Genomic DNA, 25,416 nt, shown 5'->3' with positions numbered 1-25,416 from the left:
CGTTGATCAGTTAAACACAAGCATACACTGTCTCCCTATTCCTTTTCTTAGCCCTCCATACCTTTCATGTTGAATAGCTGAGCATGATTTTTAAAGTAAATGTAATTTCCTGCTCCCCCGTCTAAATCGGGTGTCTTGCAGGAACGTTCACGGTATCCGGAAGAAAATTCCAATTGTATTTACAGCCAAAAGCACACGAGTTGCTGCTGTTCCTGCAGCCTGGCAGCCAGAGCATTGCCGCTCAGGACGCTCCAGGGCATCCTAGAAATGTTCCCGGTGTTGAAATGCCAACCCCAAACGCTGCAAGCAAAAGGCTGGCAGGGTCCGGTTGCACTTGCACCGGCGGCAGCCAGAGCGTTCAAAATTCCTGCTCAGCCCCAGCCCGCTTACTGAACGTGCTCCGGAACCGCTTCTCTGCTCCGGAAAGCACACGGATGACATCAGAGGTCACGTGACAACGAGGGGGCGGGCCGTTGCTATGGTCCTTTTCTCGGATGGGAACTAGTCACTACCATATTCCCATTGCACAATTTCCTCCGATAATTGAGAAGAAGAAGAAGAATCCAGATTTGCCATATACTCACGTTCAGGAAAGTCATGATTCTAATAAAAACACGGAGTCGAAGTGATATGCTTTCTCTTTGTTGTAAGTAGCTCGTGTTATACGAGCGTGGAAATCTACACGTAGAATTTCACGCTCGTAATTCTAAGGTTCCAATATTGTTTACCTTTGGGTTGTGGTGGCTGGATACTGGACTGTTGGAAGAGCAGGGAGCTGTGGCACGGCCGGCTACAGGTTGATCAATAAAGATATCGCTTCACTCCCAGTGTGTCGCCCCGTTATTACACTGGTGACGAGCGATCAACCTGTGCCCACGCGCCTGAATCCGTCGGCCGTGCTGTCCTGTCATCCGGGAGACGATGCCCTGCCTCATCGGAACGGCCGTTGCCGCCTTCCTGTCTCCGGACCCGAGCACACAGAGCTGTTGGGAGGCGGGGCCCTCATCCGGACACTGCATTGCCATTCCCCGCATACCCGGCCCCTCTCATCCTTCGGCAACGCCGTTGTTACGACAAACTCTCCACGACGCTGCGCTGCCCTCCTGGGTTGAGAGCGGCACGGAGCGGTGCTGCCGGGTCGTCCAGCAACAGAGAAACAGGGTCGGAGCCCGGCAGTTAAAAGGTGAGGCAGCTAAGATTAATGGTGAGGCGGCGAAGCGTGGCGTGCATGTCTGAAGGGGGGAAAAGGGGGGAGAAGTGTTGTAAGTAGCTCGTGTTATACGAGCGTGGAATTCTACACGTAGAATTCCACGCTCGTAATTCTAAGGTTCCAATATGGTTTAACTTTGGGTTGTGGCTGGATACTGGACTGTTGGAAGAGCAGGGAGCTGTGACACGGCTGGCTACAGGTTGATCAATAAAGGTATTGCTTCACTCCCAGTGTGTCGCCCCATTATTACACTCTTCTTTACTGAAAACGTGAGCAGCATTTTAACAATGAAAACATTCAACACCATTTCAAAGAAACATTATTTTCTGTGACAATTTAGTCTTTGAACTTTGAAACTCTATAATCCCAGGCATATCACATGTAACAGTCCACCAATCATGCTGCTGCGGTCCAATGCTTCATGAGTCCTCTTCATAACTTCCTCTTTCTTTCCCTGGCTCTTTGCAGCCTCTTGATGAGTAGTTCCGCCTTGACCTTGGTATAACCATAGCTCTCAACTCACATACTTTTGGCGGGTGTCACCCGCCTTCATACATGCCAACCCTCCCGATTATGCGGTAGACTCCCGATTTTTTCATTAAAAACAGTACTATTTGTTACTGTCTCCCGCCTAAAATAACAATATCCCCAATGCATTCCTATGGGGAAAATGCATTCTCCCGATTTCGGTGCTGAAATCTCCCTCTCAGGGGCTTCAGAATGTTGGCATGTCTGCGCCTACCTGTCATGCCTTCAGACTCACCCGATCACGATCGCATGGTGTGCAGGCGGTGGAGAGAAATGCGGACCCTTCCCGCGGCCACCTCCGCTCAACCTTTAAGGGGACGCTGTGCTCCGAGGCATCCCTGGCGCCGCTTTCCACGCCTGCATTGGGGATTGCTTTAGAGATTGCAGGCGCGGAGGGGAGTGCCATTCCATGCTGCGGTCCTCCGCTCGGCACGGCATGTCACAAAGGAGGGTCACGTGACGCGGCCTCCAGGAAGCAGGCGCCAGATGAACCAGTTGGTCACGTGATCAAGGGAATGATCACGTGACCAGGAAATCGTCCATGATTGGCCAACAAATCCGGAAGACTGTAATAAAAGGGGATCAGCCTTTACACACAATGCTTCTCAGCTGATATCAGTGCGTTTAGCGATTTCTGCATTCTGAACTTCATGGTTTTTGACCTCTTGGATTTTGGACTTTGTTTTCTCTTCTGGATTGCCCTTGATTATGACGCTTGGATGCTTACTGGACTGTATACCTTGTTTACCTGGACTTTGGACTGATTCTTGGATTGCTTATGGATTAACCTTTGGACTTGGCGTATGGTAAACATCCAGCTATATAGGTCCAGACTCTTGGAACTGTGTCAAGTACTGCTTACCTTCTATCCAGACCCACTCCTCTCCCTTCAGATCCTGTGATCCCATCCTCTCTTCTGCACCACCCATCTGACCCCAGGGGGGGAAACAGTTGGGTTCAAAGCATTCATCACTCATCCCAAGGGTAGGTGTCTTTTTCATTATATCTGTTGATGCTTGTTGTGAATACCGTGTAGCCACTAGCGAACCTGGTATTTTCTTTGCAGCCACCCGCGACCTGGTGTTTCCTGTTTACCCCCCACCTGTTTCTCCAATAACCGGACAGCGAGTATTCTTGCTCCTCTCTGACTGGTGCTTGGGGACGGAGGTATACTAATCCACGTGGACCTCAGGGCTTGACAGACTGAGAAGCCGTCTCACCACTGGATTATGGATACCTCCGCCGGGGACCCGGTGGCTGCCCTTGTACAAGCAATCACTGTCTTAAGGGCTGATATGACGGCAGCTAATACGGCTATTCATCAGCGGTTAGATGCCGCACAAAGTGAAAGACACGCCTTGCCACCAGATGAGGTGTTTGGGGATGTACCCGAACAGGCTGCACCTCCTGTAGGGGCAGTGGCACCAGCCCCAGTCTATGTCCCCACTCTGTTTCCCTTGGCAGCCCCCGAGAAATTCCAGGGTGACCCACGTAAATTCCGCACTTTCCTGAATCAGTGTAAATTACATTTTTTATGTCGGCCACAGGCATTCCCTGATTCTACTACTAAGGCGGCCTTCACCTTATCTCATTTAAGCGGCATTGCCGCTACGTGGGCGAATCCCTTGTTGCAAAACAATAGCCCCGTTTTGTACGATTTTGATAGGTTGGTGGCAGAAATGACTAAGGTTTTTGACACACGACATAAAGCACAAACACGGGACCTAGAATTTCTAGATTTGACCCAAGGGAAAACCACCTTGATAGAATACATAACCCGCTTCAACCAATTGTCTGTCGAAACTGCCTGGCCAGAAGAAAAAAAGGCAGTTGTATTCTATAAAGGTCTCAGTGAACGTATGAAGGACGCTCTGGCCGTTGTACCTACATTACCTACCCAATACCCTGAATTAATTGACTTGGCCCTACAAGTTGATGCCCGGTTCAATGAGAGAAACACCGAAACCAAAAGAACAAACCCGGTATTTTCCCTAAGCTCACAGAACAAACTAGCGAACCCATGCAAATAGGGGGAATACGCAGTCCTATATCGCCCATAGAGAGAGAACGACGCAGACAGGTCAATGCTTGTTTTTACTGCGGACTCATTTCGTCAAGGAATGCCTCCGAAGGCCCAAACAAAAAGCAACGGGTTTTCCGAAGGCTCGTCCATAGATCAGGGGGTACGAACGAGCCAACCAGTACAACCGTACGTACCCACTTCATTGCCGGATTCAACCCAGCCCTTGTTCCTTCCGGCCCTTTTGTTTTCCGCTGACAACATCAAACACCAGGTACACTTGGTCATCAATTCAGGGGCGACAGGTAATTACGTTGACAGTGCTTTGGCTGCGTCCCTGAATCTCCCATTACAGAATAAGAAACACCCAGAGCCTGTACACGCGGTAGATGGATCTCTGTTGATTTTGGGCCCTATCAGACAACAGACGGCCCCAGTAACTCTCATAGTACAGGACACACACCAGAAAATCCTTAGTTTTGACTTGATAACTACTCCTCAATACGGTATTATCCTTGGCATCCCCTGGCTACGCACACATAACCCGCTCATCAATTGGTCCTTGGGTTCCATCTCTTTCGAATCTTTGTTCTGTCAGGAACATTGTTTGGTACCCCCAGAACAGTTGACGACACCGGCACAAGCGATTGGGGCATTAGCTTGCTTGTCGATACAGGAACCACAACAAATGGAGGTTGACACCCCTAGGCATGTGGTCGGTCTTGTCTCGGCCCAGATACCCTCGCAATATCATGACTTTTTGGAAGTGTTTGATAAAAAATCCTCTGAACACTTACCCCCGCATCGTCCATACGATTGTCCTATAGATCTGGAACCAGGGGCTCTCGTGCCCCACGGGCGCATCTACTCCCTTTCAGCATCTGAAGACCTGATTCTTAAAGAGTACATACAACAATCCTTACGTTTAGGCCACATCAGACCCTCACAGTCTCCTGCAGCCAGTCCTATTTTCTTTGTACCCAAGAGGGAAGGCGACCTTCGCCCCTGTATTGACTACCGTCGTCTGAACAACATCACGATCAAGAATAGATACCCCATACCGCTCATCACCCTGCTGTTAGATCGTCTCACAGATGCTACTATCTTCACCAAGCTCGATCTACGAGGGGGCGTATAATCTCATATGTATCCGAAAAGGGGATGAATGGAAGACAGCTTTTTGTACCAAATACGGCCTCTTTGAATATACCGTCATGCCCTTTGGGCTATGTAATGCACCCGCAACCTTTCAAAGATTTATGAATGAAATTTTCCACGATATCATAGATAATTACGTGGTGGTATATTTGTATGATATTTTGGTGTTTTCTCAATCAGAACAAGAACATGTCACTCATGTACGAGAGGTCCTGAGTCGGCTGCGCACTCACTCCCTTTACACTAAACCTGAAAAAGGCTTATTTCACGCCAAGGAAGTAGACTTCCTAGGTTTTCACATCACACCCGGTGGCCTGGCTATGAATTCAACCAAGATCCGTGCAGTCGCAGACTGGCCCGTTCCACAAACTGTCAAGGAAGTGCAGTCATTCCTTGGCTTCGCCAACTTCTACAGGCGTTTTATTGCGGGGTTTTCGGCCTTGGCTGCCCCATTAACTCAACTCACTAGCCCCCGTACCCTGTTTGTTTGGTCCTCTTCTCAACAAAATGCTTTCTCAGCTCTCAAGACGGCCTTCACCACAGCCCCTATACTACAGCATCCTAATCCAGACCTCCCCTTCATTCTTGAAGCTGATGCCTCTTCCTATGCTTTGGGAGCTGTCTTATCTCAATCATGCCCATACACAGGCCTCTTACACCCGGTCGCCTTTCATTCCCGAAAATTCACACAGGCTGAAACCCATTATACAGTCACAGAGAAAGAACTTCTCTCCATTAAAGATACCTTCCAGGTTTGGCGTCACCACCTACTTGGGGCAAAACTTCAGGTCACGGTTTATACTGATCACCGCAATCTCCAGGATTTGGCCACATTTAAGTGCACTAATAGCCGGCAAGTCCGCTGGCATTTATTCTTTGCAGCCTATGATTTTGTCATTAAACACCGACCGGGCATAGCACATGGCAAAGCTGACGCTCTATCCCGCATCCCTGGGGGCATTTCTTTGCCTGTCTTTCCGGAGACGCTTCTGGACAGCAAACATATCATATGTCTGTGTACACGATCAAAAGATTTATTGACCTTAATTCGACAATGGGCCATGTCACATCCAGAACAACTACGGGAGTGGCAGATAGAAATGCATGAAGGCCTACCATATATACAGGGGAGATTATACTTACCCACGCCAGATACACGCTCCATCGCATTAGAATGGTCTCATGATGCCTTCATAAACGGTCATCCCGGTCAGAAGCGCACACTGGCCTTGCTCCAACGTTGGTGTTGGTGGCCTTCCATGAACAGGGACACGGTGGCGTATGTTGCTTCTTGTTCGGTGTGTGCTCAATGCAAAAACAGAAAGGGTCGTCCTCTAGGGCTACTACAACCATTGCCTCTTCCATTAAAAGCATGGAATACTGTTACTATGGATTTCGTCACCGATTTACCTAAAACTAATGGGTTTGATACTATTTGGGTAGTGATCAATTCCTTCACGAAAATGGCCGATTCATTCCCTGCACCGGTATACCTACAGCACCTGCCCTGGCTGACCTCTTCTTCCGACATGTCTTTTGTCTCTTTGGGTTACCTGCTATCGTCATTTCTGATAGGGGCTCCCAGTTTACTTCCCGTTTTTGGCAATCCCTTACAAGACAATTAGGTATAGACACACGTTTTTCGTCCTCCTACCATCCCGAAACTGACGGGCAGACAGAACGTGTCAATCAGACCCTGGAGCAATATCTCCGCTGTCTCTCTTTACAACATCAACAATCCTGGCACAAACTCTTGCATTTAGCTGAATTTGCGTACAATAACGCACCCCACTCATCCACAGGCTACTCACCTTTCTATTCCTTGTACGGTCAACACCCTTGTATACTTCCCATTCCAGATGTACCTCCTCTACTCTCTCCTTCTGTTTCTTCATGTGTACAGAGTCTTAAAGACATCCATGACCAGGTTATATTACATCTCCGGGAATCACAGATTTCTATGTGTCAGGCCACTGATAGGAAACGTACAACGCCCCCACTTATGCAGTTGGGGACCGGGTGTGGCTTTCCACCAGACATCTACCTATACCCGGTTGCCGTAAGCTGCTTCCTCGCTTTGTGCGGCCGTATCGTATTACCAAAGTCATCAACCCAGTAGCCTACAGAGTATCCGTGCCAACTACTTGGCGTATACACCCCGTGTTCCACACTTCCCTTCTCAAACCATGTCCACTCTCCACTCGTATTATCCTTCCCCCTTCCCCTTTAATGAAAGGTACCTCTGAGGAATACGAGGTCAATGACATTCTTGGATCCCGACTCACAAAGGGCCGCCTCTACTACCTAGTGGACTGGTTGGGTTACGGCCCAGAGGAAAGATCTTGGGAGCCAGCTAATCAGGTACACGCCCCGCTACTGGTCGCCCGGTTTCATAGGAACAACCCCCATAGCCCACGAGGACGTGTGCCCTTGAGGGGGGGCTCTGTCATGCCTTCAGACTCACCCGATCACGATCGCGTGGTGTGCAGGCGGCAGAGAGAAATGCGGACCCTTCCCGCGGCTACCTCCGCTCGACCTTTAAGGGGATGCCATGCTCCGAGGCATCCCTGGTGCCACTTTCCACGCCTGCATTGGGGATTGCCTTGGAGATTGCAGGCGCGGAGGGGAGTGCCATTCCATGCTGCAGTCCTCCGCTCGGCACGGCATGTCACGAAGGAGGGTCACTTGACATGGCCTCCAGGAAGCAGGCGCCAGATGAACCAGTTGGTCACGTGATCAAGGGAATGATCACGTGACTAGGAAATCATCCACGATTGGCCAACAAACCCGGAAGACTGCAATAAAAGGGGATCAACCTTTACACGCATTGCTTCTCAGCTGATATCACAGCGTTTAGCGATTTCTGCATTCTGAACTTCATGGTTTTCGACCTCTTGGATTTTGGACTTTATTTTCTCTTCTGGATTGCCCTTGATTTTGACGCTTGGATTCTTACTGGACTGTATACCTTGTTTACCTGGACTTTGGACTGATTCTTGGATTGCTTATGGATTAACCTTTGGACTTGGCGTATGGTAAACATCCAGCTATATTGGTCCAGACTCTTAGAACTGTGTCAAGTACTGCTTACCTTCTAAATTGACAAGGGGGGTCCTGGGAGTCTCTCTGCCAGACATTAGTCCTGGTTACGAGAGACTTACCCAGAGTCTTTGGCTCACTATCTTTCACAGAGAAGAAATATCCCAAACATATCAGTCTTTGTCCTGCCCTGGGGCAGTCCAGCACCGAAATGCTAGGCAATTCTCCTCTGAACAAGAGTACCAACAGCATCCCCAGACACGTGTTTCGGTCTGGTTGGACCTCATCAGTAGGGAGGAGCTGTGCCTCTCTAAGAATAGTGAGTAAGGGGTCCACGTCTGGATTCCCCTAGTAACTTAGGGTGAGACCCAAAGTTACTTGAATATGCAAATTGACAAGGGGGGTCCTGGGAGTCTCTCTGCCAGACATTAGTCCTGGTTACGAGAGACTTACCCAGAGTCTTTGGCTCATTATCTTTCACAGAGAAGAAATATCCCAAACATATCAGTCTTTGTCCTGCCCTGGGGCAGTCCAGCACCGAAATGCCTATCCTTTTAGCACACCTAGAGTAACCAAAAATCCTCTGATACTCTCCACACTCTGGGGCTTCTCCGCTCTCTCCCCACTCTGGGGTTTGGTTATTTCCCTCTCCCCATTGTGGACTTTCTTGATTTTCTGCCCACTAGCGTGTTTGCCTCTTTCTCTCCCCCAACTCTGTGGCTTGCCCATTCTCTCCCCGCTCTGGGGTTTGCCTGTTTTTCTCCCCACCCTCCCCTCTGTGGCTGCTTTGCTCTCTCCCAACTCTGCGGTTCTTCTCTCTCTTGCCGCCTTGCCACTCGCTTACCATTCCACTGGAGCCACCATGCACTTGCTTTCATTGAGAGGTGCTCCTCGGGATGGGTACGAGGTCTACTCGGGCCTCCTCTCGCCATAGAGCCCCCTATTGGACTCATCAACTGGACCCCACATCGGCCACCACCAACTCTTCTCTCCTGCTTGCTCTGGGGCAGGATCAGCTTCTCTGTGGGCTTTGCCTCAGTCCTCCGAGGTACTCCATTCTTGTTCTGGTGGTTGCTCTAGAGTGTTTTGACTGCTCATTTGCGGTGCCTGCCTGCATTCCTGAGCTTAGGGACCTTTAGGAACGTGCATATGTAATGGATGGGATCATACAGAATAATTCCGAGTCCAAATAACCGAACCAACTCAAGAAGATGGCAAAGTACTGTTGTATTAACAATGATCTAAAACAGGGAGTTTACAACGAACATCAACGGACGTATGCTCAGATTCTAAGCAATATTTTCATAAAGCAGAGACTTGATACCAAAAATATGACAGAGGTGACGCCATACTTCGTGACAATAATGACAAACCTATCAAGGGTTAGGATTGGCTAAGGGGAACATCTAAGTATACTTTCTATAGGAACTAGGATTGTGATTGGCTGTCCACTATCAGGTGGACAACATATGCCTACTTCTAAAACATGTAATCTTCAGAAACATTAGGCACACAGTTTCTCATTGGTCTTCAAACTATAAGGTCCTTCATTATACAGACTAATACAATTGGTTGGCATTCTTATGCCAGGTCTGGAACATTTGGTTCACTTAGCAGCACATAAGCCCCGACCCAGGTGCAAGGAGATGGGATGCTACCCCACCGCCCAATTAGACCAGCATCTCTCATCGCCCATGCTTTCTGCCATGAAGATTGTCTTTGAACTTGGCCTTGCAAAGTATCCTTGTCTTTTAGAATACACAGGAGTGAGAGCACTCACTACCGTGTTCAAGTACTCCAAGTTCAAACTCTGCTTTCATCCTTGGCTCACATCACAGGAGAACACGATTTGGTCAATTTTGCAGTTTTTAAATGCTTTAAATGAATTAAACTTGGCACTCTTTCTTTGCACCTTAACAAGGGATGATTCAACCTCTGCATGTTCGCTCATTTCCAGAATAGATAGCTGACCTTTGCTGCTTTAGTCTTGATTCCAGGCCAGACAGCCTTGTCTTTCAACTCCATGATTCTTCTTATTCTTGCTGCAACACAGTTTTCCCTTCCCGCTTCATGGGTCCTGGCTTACTAAAATTCATGATACCGATGACCAGCGTCTATATAATGGCGGCTTTGCATGCATTCTATTTACTTAGTATAGCCAGCCTCTATGGTATGGTATTGTTTATTTATATAGTGCCTATAAACAGGCAAGTGTTTCAAAGCACTCAAGAAAGATGGGAACACGGGAAGAAAACAAAAAGTTTCTCAGAGCCCTTGAAATGAAGTCTATGATGACTTGATATACCTTGCGTTTCAGCATCTGTACATTTATTGAACGGTTGGTTTTCTGCATTGTTAGGACTGATTTTCTATACTCTGGCCTGGTGGAAAGATGTACAGAGGTCCAACCTATATTATGACAGGAAGAACTCTGGGAAGCTGTAGCCAAACCAGCTTAGGTAGCAGTGACAAGCGGTCTAGGCTAAGTTCTTCAGCGGGGGTGAGCTTGTAAAGGGTCCACAATGAGGTCCCAGAATGGGAATCACAGATTACACTTAGACATGATGTATACAAATACAGTTATTTAATTATAGCCAAAACACACTATAGAAAAATGACTACAAGCAGGTGGAGGTAGCACACAACACTATCAAACTAAATGCGCATATACATTCACTTGGTTATAAGGCATAATACAAATCAGAAACTCCTGCAAAGGAACGGTTAGACAAGTATTATGCACAAAAAGGTCCTCAGAGATGATCCCTATCTAAAATTGCCCAGCCCTAAATTGCCTGAGGCCTTGTGCCCTATAGTTCAGGATACAGTTCCACAGAAGTTAGGATTCAGGAAAAAAGGCAGGTAGGGTCTCTGGGGTCCAGTGAAGGGTTCTTAGGGTTAGGGTTCAATTTAGACTAATGCCCAAAAGTAGCCCCAACAGTCAGATGTCTTGCACAAGCAAGCTATGGCAAAGCCAAAAGTGTTAGAAATAAGCTTAATTATAAGCCCATTGACTAATAATGGGAGTATAGGGGTGGGTTAGAAACTCTGTAATTTACCCCCATACTCCGATTCTTCCCCAGACTTGGCAGAACAAAGCAAGAGTGTCTGAGGTTGATTTTCCCGCTGAAAGCTGCAGTCTGGTTGGTGTATTTTACTGTTGCAAGGACTCATGGTCGAAGAATGCAGAAAAACTTGATGTAGCACCCCTCTCAGGAATGGACTCAGGTCAGGTAAGCAATTTTCAGACGGTGGTCAACGCGCACAGCGATGCAAAAGGATCAGCAGCTGCGGTCAGACTTTCCCTTCTATCTCGGATCCCCTTGATGCTGGGATGCCAAAATTACAAAGGAGGTAGTCTTGCTGGGTCAGCTGAGGGTCCCCCAAGTTTCAGGCCGATACAGTGACACAGCAGCACGGTTGCCCAAAAACAAAGCTGGTCAGCCACAGGATGATTCCAGGGCACATCTGAAGGCTTCTTTTGGCAGGGCACTGAGCAGACGTCAGGAACGGATGGCTCCTCCATTCCAAGGGTCATAGCTCGTTCGCAGCACTACTAAAAATCAAGAGCAAGACAAGGCTCCTTCGGGACAGCAACAGAAGTTGGGTGCCAGGCCTCCTTCAGTCGGGTCTCCAGTCTCTTTGCAGGTCTCACAGCTGGACAGAATACTTGGCTCCTTCAAGTTGTGTTCGGGATCTCTGAAAAATGGGTGCTGGGGTCCTCTTCTTATCCTAAAAGCCAGATAAGAGCTGAAACTCCCACTAGCCAACAGCAGGAATAGCCCACGCACACCCCCCCCCCAGCAGTAGTCCAATCAAGACCACTGGTGGGAACATTCATGCATACCACTCAGTGAAACCAGTTTGTGATTGGAGTCAGACTGACCCATCCCACATCCTGCCAGCAAACACACACACAGCCCTCCAGCAGCCCGCCAAAAGCTCCTGCATTCCTCGGCATTGGAAGTCCTTATAAGGATTTTCCTGGCCTCTCAGGCCAGGAATTAGGCAAAAACACAAGATGGCAAAAGAACAGCCGAAAAATCTCGTGGCATGGCCATGTTTGACCAGTAGCCACAGTTAGTAGCAAAACCCCGCTAAACGTGGTAAAGCTAAAACAAAAATCCCCAAAAAGTGGGAAAAGTCACTGCTGCCACCAGCCTATCCTTTTAGCACACCTAGAGTAATCAAAAATCCTCTGAGTGTTAGTCTAGGGCAAAACAAAAATGCACCCCATTGTACTGCAGTGTAAGCTGCTGTGCACAATGATAAAAAGTTACCACAAGTGATACAAAAGCACCCAACGTAGTAACATAGTACCACGACTAAGGGTAACCATATTTCCCAGTACTGACAGCCTGAAGGACATATCCGTTTCCCCATAACATATGAGCAAAGGTCAGTGCAGTGAAGATTAAGGCTTCACTCTAATAGTGCAAAAATTACAGGTCAGATTAAAAAAATAAAAGCAAAAGGTTTGGGGGTTCCAAAAAGATGGAAGGAAAGGTTCAGTAAAGAGACATCTTTGCCAACATAAGCCCCTGACCCCCAGACTAAGGGACAGGGGGAACTAAGCCACCCCTGGATGGGTCCTCTGTTCCAGACAGTTATCCCCGTTGGACAGCTGATCAAAATTGCTACATTTGGGATCTGGCCTGTGCCCAATAGTGAAGTTCAAGGCCTGGAGACTCATAAACCACCGGAGCCACTTTGGAATCTCTCCCTTAACATCCATCAACCACTTCAAAGGTTTAGCGGGTGTATATACAGTGAAGTGAGTCCTATGGAGGTAGGACCTCAACTTCCTAGGGCACCGTACAATGGAAAAACAACTCTTCTCCACCTGGGGCCAACTGAGTTCTCCACTCCTAAACTGGTAGCTGATTAGACATAGTACAACTCCCCGTAGGTGCAATGAAGTCACAATGCAACCATTGAAATGTACAAGTCACCCATGCATGCCAACGAACAAAAGAAACACAACAGGGGCCAATGGGAGCTGCAGGGCACAGATGGCACGAATACAGAAGCCATCCCAATGAACATGACCACAGTCCCCCACCAAGAAACGCACGCAAACACAGGCACCTGTGACCAGCAATATTCCGAGAATCACATCATTCCACCAGTCCACCTGGCTGACCGGCATCTGTCACACAAAACCCAATCCCCCGCCCCTGAGCATGACAACATTCAAACTGTCATATTGGCAGTCCCCATCCCTGACCTCACGGGCTTCGTAGGCAAACGCGCCCAGCACAGTACCACGCAACTAAACTCCGAAGCTGGAACCCAATGCAGATCTCCCCACAATACATCGCCCCCCAAATAGGCATATGCCACATCACTTGCAAAGAAAAACGCTACACGGGCCAAATCAGAATAGAAATTTAATGCACATCAAAATCACCAAGCCCATACAGCCATCAGGCCATGAACTCCAAAACACTTTTCACCATTGTGGGCTGCATCCGCAAGAAATGACCAGCCACTACTTGTGTGACGCCCTGTTCCCTCATGGTACACAGAGCCACATTCACGTACGAAAAGGCAACATGGAAGCGCACAGAACCGCAGGGCCGTCCCAATGGGGAGGCACTAGTCCAGCTGAAAGGCCGAAATGTTGCTCCGAGCCACCAGTACTGCGTAAGGGCATGTGGGCCATTGGCGATCGTCCCATAAGATCGTAATGCTGCTCCACTGATTAACACGAAGCAGCAGGTGTCGGGAGTAAAAGCCATCTGCAGGAGTGGCATACAGATGGCAGTGGCAAAAGGGGAGGAGATACCTGTCAACCAAAAGAAAAGAAAAAGAACAGAATGGCCATCAGAACTACATTCCAACAACTCACTTCAATGATCACACTAAATCCACAGCCATATGCATGCTAGCCCACTCCAAAGGATCATCACCACCCCAAAACCACTTGCGACTCATAACCATCTATATCGAGGTGCAAACACCATCACAAACGAGTGTACCTGTGCATGCGTCTGTCAAAACAGAATCCATCAGATGGGAATGTTAACGTGCATGGACACAAGTGTCTGAGGGCGCGTCGAGACAGGGAGGGCTCAACAAGGCCAGATAGACGATGGTCCCACTATGGCAGCCCTGCATCACATAGCGTAGGGGAGGCGGATAGATCCCAAGAAGCCCTGTACATGGCAAACTCTGTATCAAATCACCTGCCCATGCATCCATCCATCATTCCCTCATCCCGGGATCAAAACGCCTGAATAATTACTCACATGACATTAGAAACATCCATTGAGTCTGTGCGTTATGCAGCCTGCAAAATCCACAGTGCCCCAGCCCGTAATTCCAGTGTCGTGAAGTAACATGTATTTGGGAACGGCCGGCCTCATCGGCCACGTAGCTATTGCGCATCCCAAACTATTCATATCAATCATTGCTTCCTCGCCATGGCCCCTGTCTCAAGGACATTGAACAATAGAACGTTATATTTGCAGTCAGACCTGTGGGCATCTCCTCGCCGCTAGCTGGAAACCGAAAGCGCCGCCCTTCGAATTCCTCATTTGCAACATCACGTCGAAAAGGCATCTGTGGCCGTTTGAAATCACTAATTATTCCATCGAGTGCGGCTGTGTGTGAAAATGGCAACTGCCTTCACCCACAAATGGGACGCCCCGCCCGTCGTTGCAACTCGGTACAGTGATGCATGAGGGCCCACCGTTACTCGAGTACTACGTTCCACTGACCCTTCACAAGTCTGTTCGCGACTGCACAGATAGTATGGGAAACAATGGGACCACAGCAGAATGAACATATCAACCAATCTTACACGGCCATCGGGTACAAATACATGATTGCAATAGCAAGATGCCATTCCCCGAATTGCAGCGTTGTGCGCGGGACGTGCCCGGCCAAAGGGGAGAGCAGTTTGCACAGGTGGAATTAATCACCACAGGTGGAGGCCATACAGCCTGAAAACACATAAATTGCACACCCAGTCTCCTCCCACAACCACACCGAAATGCTACCGGCAGGACTCGCGATGTTGGCCCTGGGGGACCTGATAGCACTGCAAGTACTCCAACTCCAAGAAGAAGACGAACACCAACTACAACCGGCCGCACGGAGGAGACGCAGGAGGAGGAGGAGGCCAAGGCAGGGCCAGCAAGGGCCGCCAGCACAGCCACTACCACCACGCAGGCAGCCCGCAATCCCACGCCTCCGAGCACATCCGTTCAACCTCACTGATGAGCAGATCCACACCCTCTACCGTCTGGACCGGGACACCATAGCCGCCATTGTGGACATGACACAGGCTGACCTTGTCAGCATGATAGATAGCCCAACCGCCATCCCACCCCTACTGAAGGTGGTGTCTGTACTACACTTCCTGGCCACAGGCACCTACCAGCACACAGTCGGACAGTTGCATGGCATTTCTCAGCCACTGTTCTCACGGACACTATTGCAAGTGCTCGATGCCCTCCTGCAGCACGCAGACGACTACATCTCTCTACCACGCTCGGAGCAGGAAATTACCAACACAAAAGTGGGATTCCATGCACTTGCCGGCATACCGGGTTGCATTGGTGCCATCGACTGCACCCATGTTGAATTGGTCGTCCCACATGCCATGGAGGCCCAGTACCGCAACCGAAAACAATTTCATTCCCTGAATGTACAAATGGTGTGTGACTCCAACAGGATCATTACACATTGTTGTGCCCGATTCCCTGGATCAACCCATGATTCTATGGTCTTGAGGAACTCTACAATACCACGCTACATGGAGCGACACGCAGGGAACAGATCCTGGCTACTCGGTGAGTCTCATTTCATGCATGATTATGTGGGGTATGTGATTTGGCAATGACCTGGCAGGAAGGGGGGGGGTGTGCGTACGTAGCAATGGCATTCCACATCATGCGTTTCTCGTCCACATACAGGTGATGCTGGATATCCACTGAAGAGATGGCTCCTCACACCAGTCCGGAACCCACGGGACCAGCATGAGGAGGACTACAACCATGCCCACTCACGTACCCGTGTAGTCATCGAACAGGCATTCGGCCTACTAAAGGGTCGTTTCCGCTGCCTCAGCAGGTCTGGCGGGGCACTCCTGTACCGCCATGAGAAGGTTGCAAAGATGGTCATGGCATGTGTCATGCTCCACAACATGTGCGTACGTAGAAATGTGCCCATGCCCCCTGACGCAGAACTGCAAGCACCTGATGATGGTCATGATGAGGGTGGGGATGTGGCAGCACCTCATGGAGTCTGCGAGGCACCGGAGGCCCGTGACATTCGTCAGCATCTCATTGATGCATGCTTCTAGCACTCACGCCTGGTGGCTGATACATGGACACGGGACTCGTGGCACTGTGTGTGTCTGGGACATGCACAATATGGACTGTACGCCTATGATGGCCTAGTACACAAAGATCAATGTCCACACATCTCATTGGTTGATCGTGCACTGTTTATGGCATATGTGATATCATGTTGAACACCCTATCGACCCGCCACCCAAGTGAGCCCAACACACCCCCTCCACCCTCCTACCTCCCCCCCGAACACCAGTGTCCAAAGAGGCTCATTGTCAGTGGGCAGTCGCTATTGCAAGCCCCCTCTGCGGGTATCAGGGGCACCCCTGCCTGTGGAGCGCAGGTTCCTCCCAGATCTACGTTGGGGGCTGCCCTGGACGGAACTTGCAACGGATGATGTGTCTGCCTGCTCACGTCCATGCATGTCCCTAAGGGTTTGCGAGAGCTCAGTGAGCACACGGCGCACTGCGGCAAGTTCGGCACATACGTCTTTGGACGTCGCATGCAGTTCCCCCCTCAGGCTCTCGGTGCTTCTCTCCATTTGGACTCTAAGGCTCTCGGTGCTACTCTCCATTTGTGCCCTTAGCGTCTCTGTACCTCTCTCCATTTCTGCCCTAAGTGTCTCAGTTGATGTTTCTATGTCTGCCTTAGTGCCCCCACATTCATCGGCATGGTCCTTGAGGAGCGTGGCCATTTGCTGCTGTTGCACGATTAACTGGTCGAGGGACTGTTGCCTCTGCTGGGCCATGGCCATTTGCGGGGGTGTCACAGAGGGGCTGTTGTCCTCATGTTGCCTTGCCACAGGGCTTGTGGGGGATGGCCAGTCGTCGTCTTGTGGGTGCCCCTGCGTGGTATCCTCATGTTGTACGGGATGGGACAGACAGGGGGATTGGGACAGGTCATGGATGGATCTGACTTCGACATCCCCGTCTTCGGTGTCCGAGCATGCTGCCATCAATGGGGTGTCACCTATGGTGCTGCTGCCACCAGAGGCAGTGCCTTCTGTGGCATCCATTGGGGGGACCTGTGGTGGTGGTGTTGTGGGCATGCTGGCTGCTGGGGTGCCTGTTGATGTTCCCTCCTCTGTGCTGCCACCTGATTTGTGCTGCTGCCATGTCTTGATGCGTGCAGCTGAGGTGGAGGGTCTCTGGCCGTTGGTCTTGGCCCTCTTTGCAGGTGTGCTGGTAGGGGTGTCCTGGAGCTCGTCGTTTGGATCGGACCCTGTGGTGGAGTAAAGGAGGGCGAGGGTTATTGATGGGTCTGTGGGAATTGGAATGGCATTGTATCACATGCATTGGAGTGGTACCTGAGGGTGATTTGGGTCGGGGCCTTGGAGGTGGTTTCATTTGTGTGTGGAGTGAGGGTGCAGTTGTTTGGCAGCCTGCAGTTAGGGTGTGCCTGCTGCACGTGTAGTGCGTGTTTTAGGGGTTTTTAATTATTTATGTATTTATTGTGGGTTTTAACGTGCGCTATCAGGCCGATGTGTGTGGACGTTCTCCTGGACATGTGTTTCTGTTGCACTATGTGGACGCATGGTACTTCACATGGATGGACTGTGTGGATTTGGCATTGTTTAATTTGGCCCACCTACCTGAATCTTCGGATGTCTGCACTCCTTTCTCCATCCCTCCGACTCCCTCTATGCTCTCCATTCCGATGGTGGACGCACAGATTTCTTCCCAGGGGGTCAACTTGATGGGTGATTCAGGACCTCCCCCGGTGGCTGTGGCAATGTTGCGGTTGGCAGAGAGTATGCTGCGGACGCGTATCCGCAGGTCGTCCCATCGCTTGCGGCATTGCTGTGGGGTGCGGGGTGCGGTCCCCACCGCACTTACCCGCTGTGCCACCAGAGCCCATATGGCCTTCTTGTTTGCAAGTGCCGTTCTGGTCATTTGCGTGGAGAAGACGACGGCAGCATTCTCCTGGAGGGTCTCTGTTAGCACGGTGAGTTCCTCACGGGAGAAGTGGACCTGCCGCTTGCGGTCACACGCTTTCTTCGCTACTTTTCCCATTTTTCTTGGTTTCGCTAGGGTGGATGACGGGTTGGGGTGTGTTTCAGGGTAGTGATTTTAGTGGTTGTGTGGTTTTAGTGGTTTTATAGGTGTACGGCGGGATGTTTCCCGTTCCGGGGCCATGTTTTAACTTCCGTTTCCGTATATTTCCGGTCACCGTACTTTGCGGTAGGCGCACACTGCGGTGACCGCTAAGAGGGGTGGCGGTATTGCACCTAGGGCGCCGTACGGCGGCGGTGTGGGCCGTTTTGGGGTCATTTCCGCCATCGCGGACTTTGCACTTCCGCCATGGCGTGGTGCTCGTGCCCGATGGGTCGGAATGGGCCGCACTTTGCTCCTTCGTGCAATGGCGGAAACGCTATTTACGCTGTGGCGGTCCGGTCAGTCACTTTCCGCCAGGGTCGTAATGAGGGCCTGTGTCTCCAGAAAATAGTTCAGGTGCTGATAATAATTTTGAATATCCGTTTGCTGAATGGTTTTCATCTGTGTTCTGAGACTGACCCTCCTGACGCTTGAGTTGATCTCAAATGACAGAGATACTAGCATAGCGGTCATACATGTCAAATATTCATTTAATTAATTTCCTAGCAATTATGCAGTGCTCTGGCATCACTTCTACTCCTCAATGGAGGAGTTTAAAGACATTGGGCCTCATTACAAGTATGGGGGTAAGGCAACAACAATGCCGTTATCACTTCCACCACCGTTGCTACCGTACTGCCATACTACGAGTTCTGCTTGCAGGTGCCCTTGCAGCCACCAGGTCTGACCTGGTGGCTGTACCGGCACCCGCTAGCAGAACATGATGGTAGCACCAGTACTGTTACTAACGATACCAGTACTACCACCCTCCCCATTCAAATGGGAACTGGGATTTACTGGGCCCGGCACCTGTGAAAGGGAACTTACCCGATCCGGCTGGGCTGGAATAGCTCGGTAATTGACCATTCGCGTGTGCCGGACCCGGATGCGAGTTTTGGGGTAGCCTTGCCGGTTTTAACCGGCAAGGCTACCTACAACCTCGTAATGAGGCCCATTCTCATTCGTCTTCCTGTTACTAACTCGTAGGGTGTGAGGTGGTGGTCAGACCCAGGCTGATTCCTTAAGGCATATAGAGCTAGGAGTAGGGAATATATCCAACCCTTTTTCAGTGTCAATTTAAGCTTGGTGACTCTTTCCTTTAGGAGGCTGTTGAATCCCTCACATAACCCATTCATTTGCGGGTGATAAGCAGAAGAAAACCTGTGCTTAATATTCAGTGATAATCTTATTTGTTCAAATACTTCATTAATAAAATGTGGCCTATCAAGTTTAGGAATGCGGGAATACAAACATGTCCTAAATGTAGGGAGGAGAATGCGGGACTGGTGCATAGGTTCTGGGCATGCCCGGAAATAAACAGATTCTGGAGGGAGGTAGCCCATCTCTTGGTGGGGAAAGAGATAAGTCTGGAGGTGGAATTTATGTGGTGGTGCATGGTACGGGGGTTCCCTAGGCCACGTAGAATGCAACACATAAGCAAACTCAAAGACTTGGCTTACATACTCGCTAAGCGCAGAATTGCTATGAGCTTGAAAGCAAGCAATAGACCAAAAGTAGAAGCCTGGTGGCAGGATCCTCAGAAATGGGTGGATACGGAAAAAACGGTGGTGTGGAACGAAGCAGTAAATAGAGGTGTAGATGAAGAAGTGGAGTTGTTGACAGCCTGGAGGCAACTAGTAGCCACACTGTCTACGTCTGACCGGACATGCCTGGAGGACGATGGTTCTTCGGGGGGGAGAGGGAAGGGAGGTTCCCTCAGAAAGGGTGGTGGAAGGTGGTGATGTGGGTTAGGCTCGAGAAGGGGCGGCGGACACATCCAAAATTGTACATGAGACATGGAATGTATAATTGCTGTTCACTGTTTTTTTTTTTTCTTTTGTTTTTTTGTTGTTGAAATTAATAAAAATTGTTTTTAAAAAAAAGATGTGGCCCATTATTGGATTTCAGCACCTCACACACTCCCCATCTGGGAAAACTTCTCGTATTAAAAATGTTGCTGCACAAGTGGCATCAGGGTGTGTACAAGGACTTGCTTCAATCCACCTGGATCAGGGACACACCAACACTATCAGATACCTGTATCCATTACATACTTGCAGCATGTCAACATAATTAATATGTAAATGCTGAAAAGGACCATTTGGTCGAGGGATTCCTCCTCTAATCATTCGCAGTGTATGCCCAGCAGTAAACATTTGACATACGATGCAATTTACTACATAAAATTCAACGTGTTCTAACAGGCTCAGTAGTTACATGCATGGGGTAGTGCAGTTGTTCAAGCGCTACCTTTAACAATGCTACTGGCATCACTGGCTTTTCAGTACTGTCTTGTCGCCATAATGCTTCTGTGCGGGATAAAGAACACGCTAGCCTCTTAACTCACTTATGTCTACTGCTCACTATCCTTCAGACATGTCACAGTAGCCACCTTACAACCAACAAGAGGGCTCTACACAATTCTACCATCTTCCTCACAGTAACCCCCACCTCTATGGATCGGCCTGACCCGAGTCCCTAAAGTTGCCCTCAAAGTAATCCATGTAGTTTGCCCCTTAGAAATTCTATACTCCGAGCGAGACTCACGAGACTCCATGAGCCCCTAACTAGAACCCTATCCCACGCCAACAAAAGATCCAATAACCAGAAGGTAAATATCACCCACCTTAATATCATGAGACCTCTAACCACTCCCACTAAAATAAAACCTACCCAATCCACTGTAGCAGCCTCCACGCTTAAAGGAGGATTAATAAATGCCAGATCCCTTACCGCACACGCCACAGATATCTGCGACCTAATATCGGCCGATAATCTAGACTTTCTTGCCATCACAGAGTCTTGGCTGCATGACGCAGCTGGTTCCCTACTCTCATTAGCAATCCCAGATGGGTACACCATACTGAGACAGGATAGAACTAATATGGGAGGTGGCGGCATTGCCATCATTGCTAAGACCAGCCTAAGTATGAGAACTACACCCACCCTAGTGTCTGAATCATGTGAAGCGCTCACTATCAAACTCCCTCTACTCAACACCCAGACATTGACTATCCACCTTATCTACAGATCTCCTGGACCCTTAGGAACATTTGAGGAGGATTTCCACAGTCAACTCTCCAATAACCTTAAAATATCTTCACAATTACTTGTCCTAGGGGACTTTAATTTGGGATACAATGACCCCTCAGATAAATACGCCACCACCATTGCCAATATTCTTTCTGAATTAGGCATAACTCAAATAATCCTCAAACCCACTCATACCAAAGGTAAAATTCTTGATTGACTAGCAGATTACAACTGCACTCCCATCATCAAATCCATCTCCCACAATCTTGGAGAGACCATTTCCTCTTGTCCTTTGAACTATCCACCTCCAGACCACTCTCTCCAGCTCCCACCATGGCCCCGCCATGTCCAACAAGGAATAAAAAGAGTATTACTAAGGATATTGCCGCCATCCTAACCACTCTTAACCAATTAGCAGATCACTTGGACTTGTAAACACTCGTCAACAAGTACAATAAAATTATGTTAACCACACTTGACAACATTGCCCCCCTAAAACTCAGACCGAGTAAACCCAAATCCCATCTAACTAAATGGTTCACCCCTGAACTAAAGGATTTATGACAATTTAAGGGGAGTTGTGAAACTGCATGGAGGCTAATTCCATCAGAAGACTATAAAAATAAACTAATGGAAATCTCCTCCCACTACAAAAAGGAAATCCACATGGCCAAGCGAAATTCATATAACAAGTGTATATCTAATGCTAATTCAAGTATGAGGGAACTGTTCACCATCCTCAAGGAATTAGAGTCATCCATCCCTATCCCGGACACATGCTCCAAAGATAAAACATGGTGTGCAAATATACAACAAGCACTATCAAATAAAGTAACTACTTCACATCTCACCCCCTCAAATCTATCTACCACTCTGCCATCCATAGCCTCTTTCTCCTCTCCCCCCGAGACTCCATCTCTGCTTCCCTATCCTCCATTGGCTGGCTTCCCTTTCACTCACAACTTAAATTTCATTTTCTCTGCCTATTCTTCAAATCTCTCCATGATCTTGCTCCCCCTTATCTCTCTTCCCTTCTCTCTTTCTACACTCCCTCTTGCTCCCTTCGTTCCGCTGACCACTTCCTCCTCACTGTTCCTCCCTTCCCTTGTGCCTCCTCCCGTTTCCGCTCCTTCCAACTCCACTGGAACTCCTTACCTCTCTCAATCCGCTCTATTCCTACCTTTTCCTCTTTCCGCACGTCCCTTAAATCTCTCCTTCTCATTCCCCGCCATGATACCCTCCCTCTTCTCGCTCCCCCTCTCCCACCCTTTCCCTTTCCCCCCTTAAGCCTCTCCCTCCACTTCCCCCACCCCATCCTCACCCTCACCCCTTCCTTTCCCTCCTCCTCCTCCTACCCTTCCTCCCTCTTCCTCCTAGCTCTACTCCACTTCTCTCCCCCTTCCCTCTGTCTAATTGCTCTACATACTGTTTTGTTGACTGAATCAAAATTGTAATTTGCTTCCATTGTTACTGTTATTGTTATGTTAAATGTATCCTGTTGTTGTTAAATGTGCAGCGCTTTGGTGTAAAGCGCTATATAAGCCTAATAAATACAAATACAAATATATATTCCAGCCCAACAAGGTCTTGAAGTCCAAAGGCCACAAAATACCAATCGAATGTCCTTTTATATCATACCAGGGCCCCTTCCCCCCTCTTATCCCCTCAACGTTCATGATACAGACTCCTCACTTGTCATGTTCCTGGCGGTCCTGCTCCGCCTCCTGCTCCGGACAGCCCTGCAAGTCCAACCATGACGCTGCTTCTTCTGTAGTATCAAAGAAAAGCACTCTACTTTTATGCAGAACTTTAAGCTTCACAGGGTACAGAAGCATATACTGGATTCCAGCTGCACGCAGCCTCCTCTTAACCGCCATGTAGCTATACCTCTGCCTCTGCACCACCATGGTGTAGTCAGGGTACGCCGTGATGTTGGTGGATGCTCTCTCTATCGTTCCGCCCTTACGAAAATACTCCAGGATCTTCCCCCTGTCTTTATAGTTCAAAATCTTGCCAATTATCAGCCGTGGCGGGGCCCCAGGTCGTGGTTTCCTCATCAGGGCCCGATGTGCGCGCTCAATCGTGAACCCCTGCGAGAGTTTGCCTGCCCCAATCTCCTGCAGAATCATGTTCTCCACGTAGTTCGTGGGGTCTTGGCCCTCTTCCCCCTCCGGCAGGCCGACCACCCGTAATGTATTCCTTCGCGCCCTTCCTTCGCTTCTTCCATTCGGTTCTCAAGGTTGGCGAACTGCTGTTTGAACACATGGATCTCCTTCACATTATTTGTGCTGACATCTGTGTTGGTCTTCATCGTGCTTTCCAGGCCACTTGTCCTTTCTGCCAGTGCTCTGGCATCTTGTCGCAGCAGGGTGACTTCAATTCCTACAGCATCTATTTTGTTCTCCAGGGCTGTCCGTAGATCCGCCATTGCTGTACCTCATTTTGTGCTCAGTTCTGTAATGGCTGCCAGGACCTGATGGTTATCTCCTTCTGTGGCGCCGTCAGCAGAGTCCGCCACCGCACTTTGCACCGAGGTTGGGGGAGTTTGCTATATCTTTGCGAAGGTCTCCATCGTGGGTTGCTTACTCTTGGCTCTCGCTCCCTTCACCGACATCGCGCCATCCTTCCTGTGTGTCTGGTTCCAGCTATGCAGTGTTGTTGTGACTCCCAGAGTCAGTCAGGCACTGGTGCGCCCTTTTCAGTAGGTTGCGTCGCGCTATGGCACGTAAAGTTACGTTTGGAGTGGACTGTGTCCTCCCATGTCTTCCCTCTAACTCCTGTTGTCAATGCGCCATCAGCGTGGTCCTGGGGGCCAGCAAGCACGTGTTGCCCGCCACTTCCGCAGAGGTTCAGGTCTCCGGGGAATTCAGTGCTTGTGTCCGGTTTGAAAGCAGCCTTCTCAGGGCGTCTATGTTTGGCCTGCTTAGTGCCTTATTTCTTGCGTTATTGTCCTATAAGAACTGTCCGGGCCAGGCCTGGTTCCAACCCCTGTTTCTGTTTATCAGCTTAATCATGGCCTGCTGGCCTGTGTTGTGAGGGAATCGTGTTCCCGTGGATTGCGCGAGTGCCACCTTCGCACCGATGTCAGTTTCACTTCAGTATTCCATCTGTTTCTCTGTGTGGTCTCGCACTGTAATAATGTATCCCAGTGTTGCTCTAGGAGCCCAGCGGCACCTGTTCCTTTAGTTCCTTCTCTACCAGCAAACTGTTAATGGCTGTCCGTCTTGCGAGCCTCCCGCTCGTGTTACAATATGCTTTGGTAGTGGCAGTGGTGCCGGCTCCATGTCAATTCGGGGCAAGAGGCTTATAAACAGCAGCTCGCCCGCTCCACCTCCTGCTGCTGAGGCCACTTTGTATCTCGTTCCTGCCCAGGAGCGTGCGCCCGACTCTCACTGTAAGCCGCTTCCAATGTCGCACAGACGCTCCGGCTACAGATTCTAAAGTCGATGTTCCTGGCGGGCCGTGTATCCATTAAAAGCCGAAAAGGGTATTCAGCATGATTTGGGCCCCCGGCGCGCTCGGCCGACACCGCTCTCCACCACGGGCACACCCACCGCAGACTTTGCGGGACGTTCCTCGATGAAGCCTCCACTCCGCCCAAGTCCTTTGTCTTCTTGTCACCGTCGGACGGCGGCCATCTTCCTCACCGTCACGAACGAACTGAGGGATCTTCACTCACTCATAACATCGCCGGCACTTCTCTGATCAGTGCCACAATGTATCTTGACATGCCCCAAGACCTCTGACGCACGATCCTCCAGTTTCAGGACTTTTGTATCCGTTCTAATGGAGTTTCCAGCAGGATGATGTACGGATCAGCAGGAGCTCTTGGTGGAGGCACGTCCGTCTACATGGCTCCTTAGCCACGCCGCCCGCACCAATAACAAACATTCCTGAATTTGCAGATGGGCTTTGGGGGAAGGAGCGTTTTGGAGAGAGAGAGCAAGTTGGGTTTTTTCCATTGTTAAACATGTTTGTGCTGAGCAAGGTCTAGAATGTTGCGTCACGCTGACTGACGGCACAAAGGTACAAGAA

The 25,416-nt window shown here is 49.6% G+C and overlaps 1 protein-coding gene across 2 annotated transcripts in view; it reads left to right on the top strand.

The window, feature by feature from the left end:
- The first annotated feature begins 536 nt into the window (after positions 1-536).
- The window catches only part of KIF20B (kinesin family member 20B), a 2,369,321-nt gene continuing 2,344,441 nt past the window's right edge, over positions 537-25,416 (top strand). Inside the window, exon 1 of one of the 2 annotated variants that reach the window (XM_069611316.1) lies at positions 537-1,183. In XM_069611316.1, the coding sequence (XP_069467417.1) occupies positions 922-1,183 (262 nt within the window). In that variant the 5' untranslated portion in view covers positions 537-921. The remainder of the gene's footprint in view (positions 1,184-25,416) is intronic. The other variant, XM_069611317.1, reaches the window with a different exon arrangement.

Source organism: Ambystoma mexicanum, chromosome 8 (genome assembly GCF_040938575.1).
Source record: "Ambystoma mexicanum isolate Mex_15411 chromosome 8, UKY_AmexF1_1, whole genome shotgun sequence".
NCBI classification, from domain to species: domain Eukaryota; kingdom Metazoa; phylum Chordata; class Amphibia; order Caudata; family Ambystomatidae; genus Ambystoma; species Ambystoma mexicanum.
The sequence above is the reverse complement of the archived record's forward strand: the minus strand, read 5'-3'. Positions and strand labels throughout refer to the sequence as shown.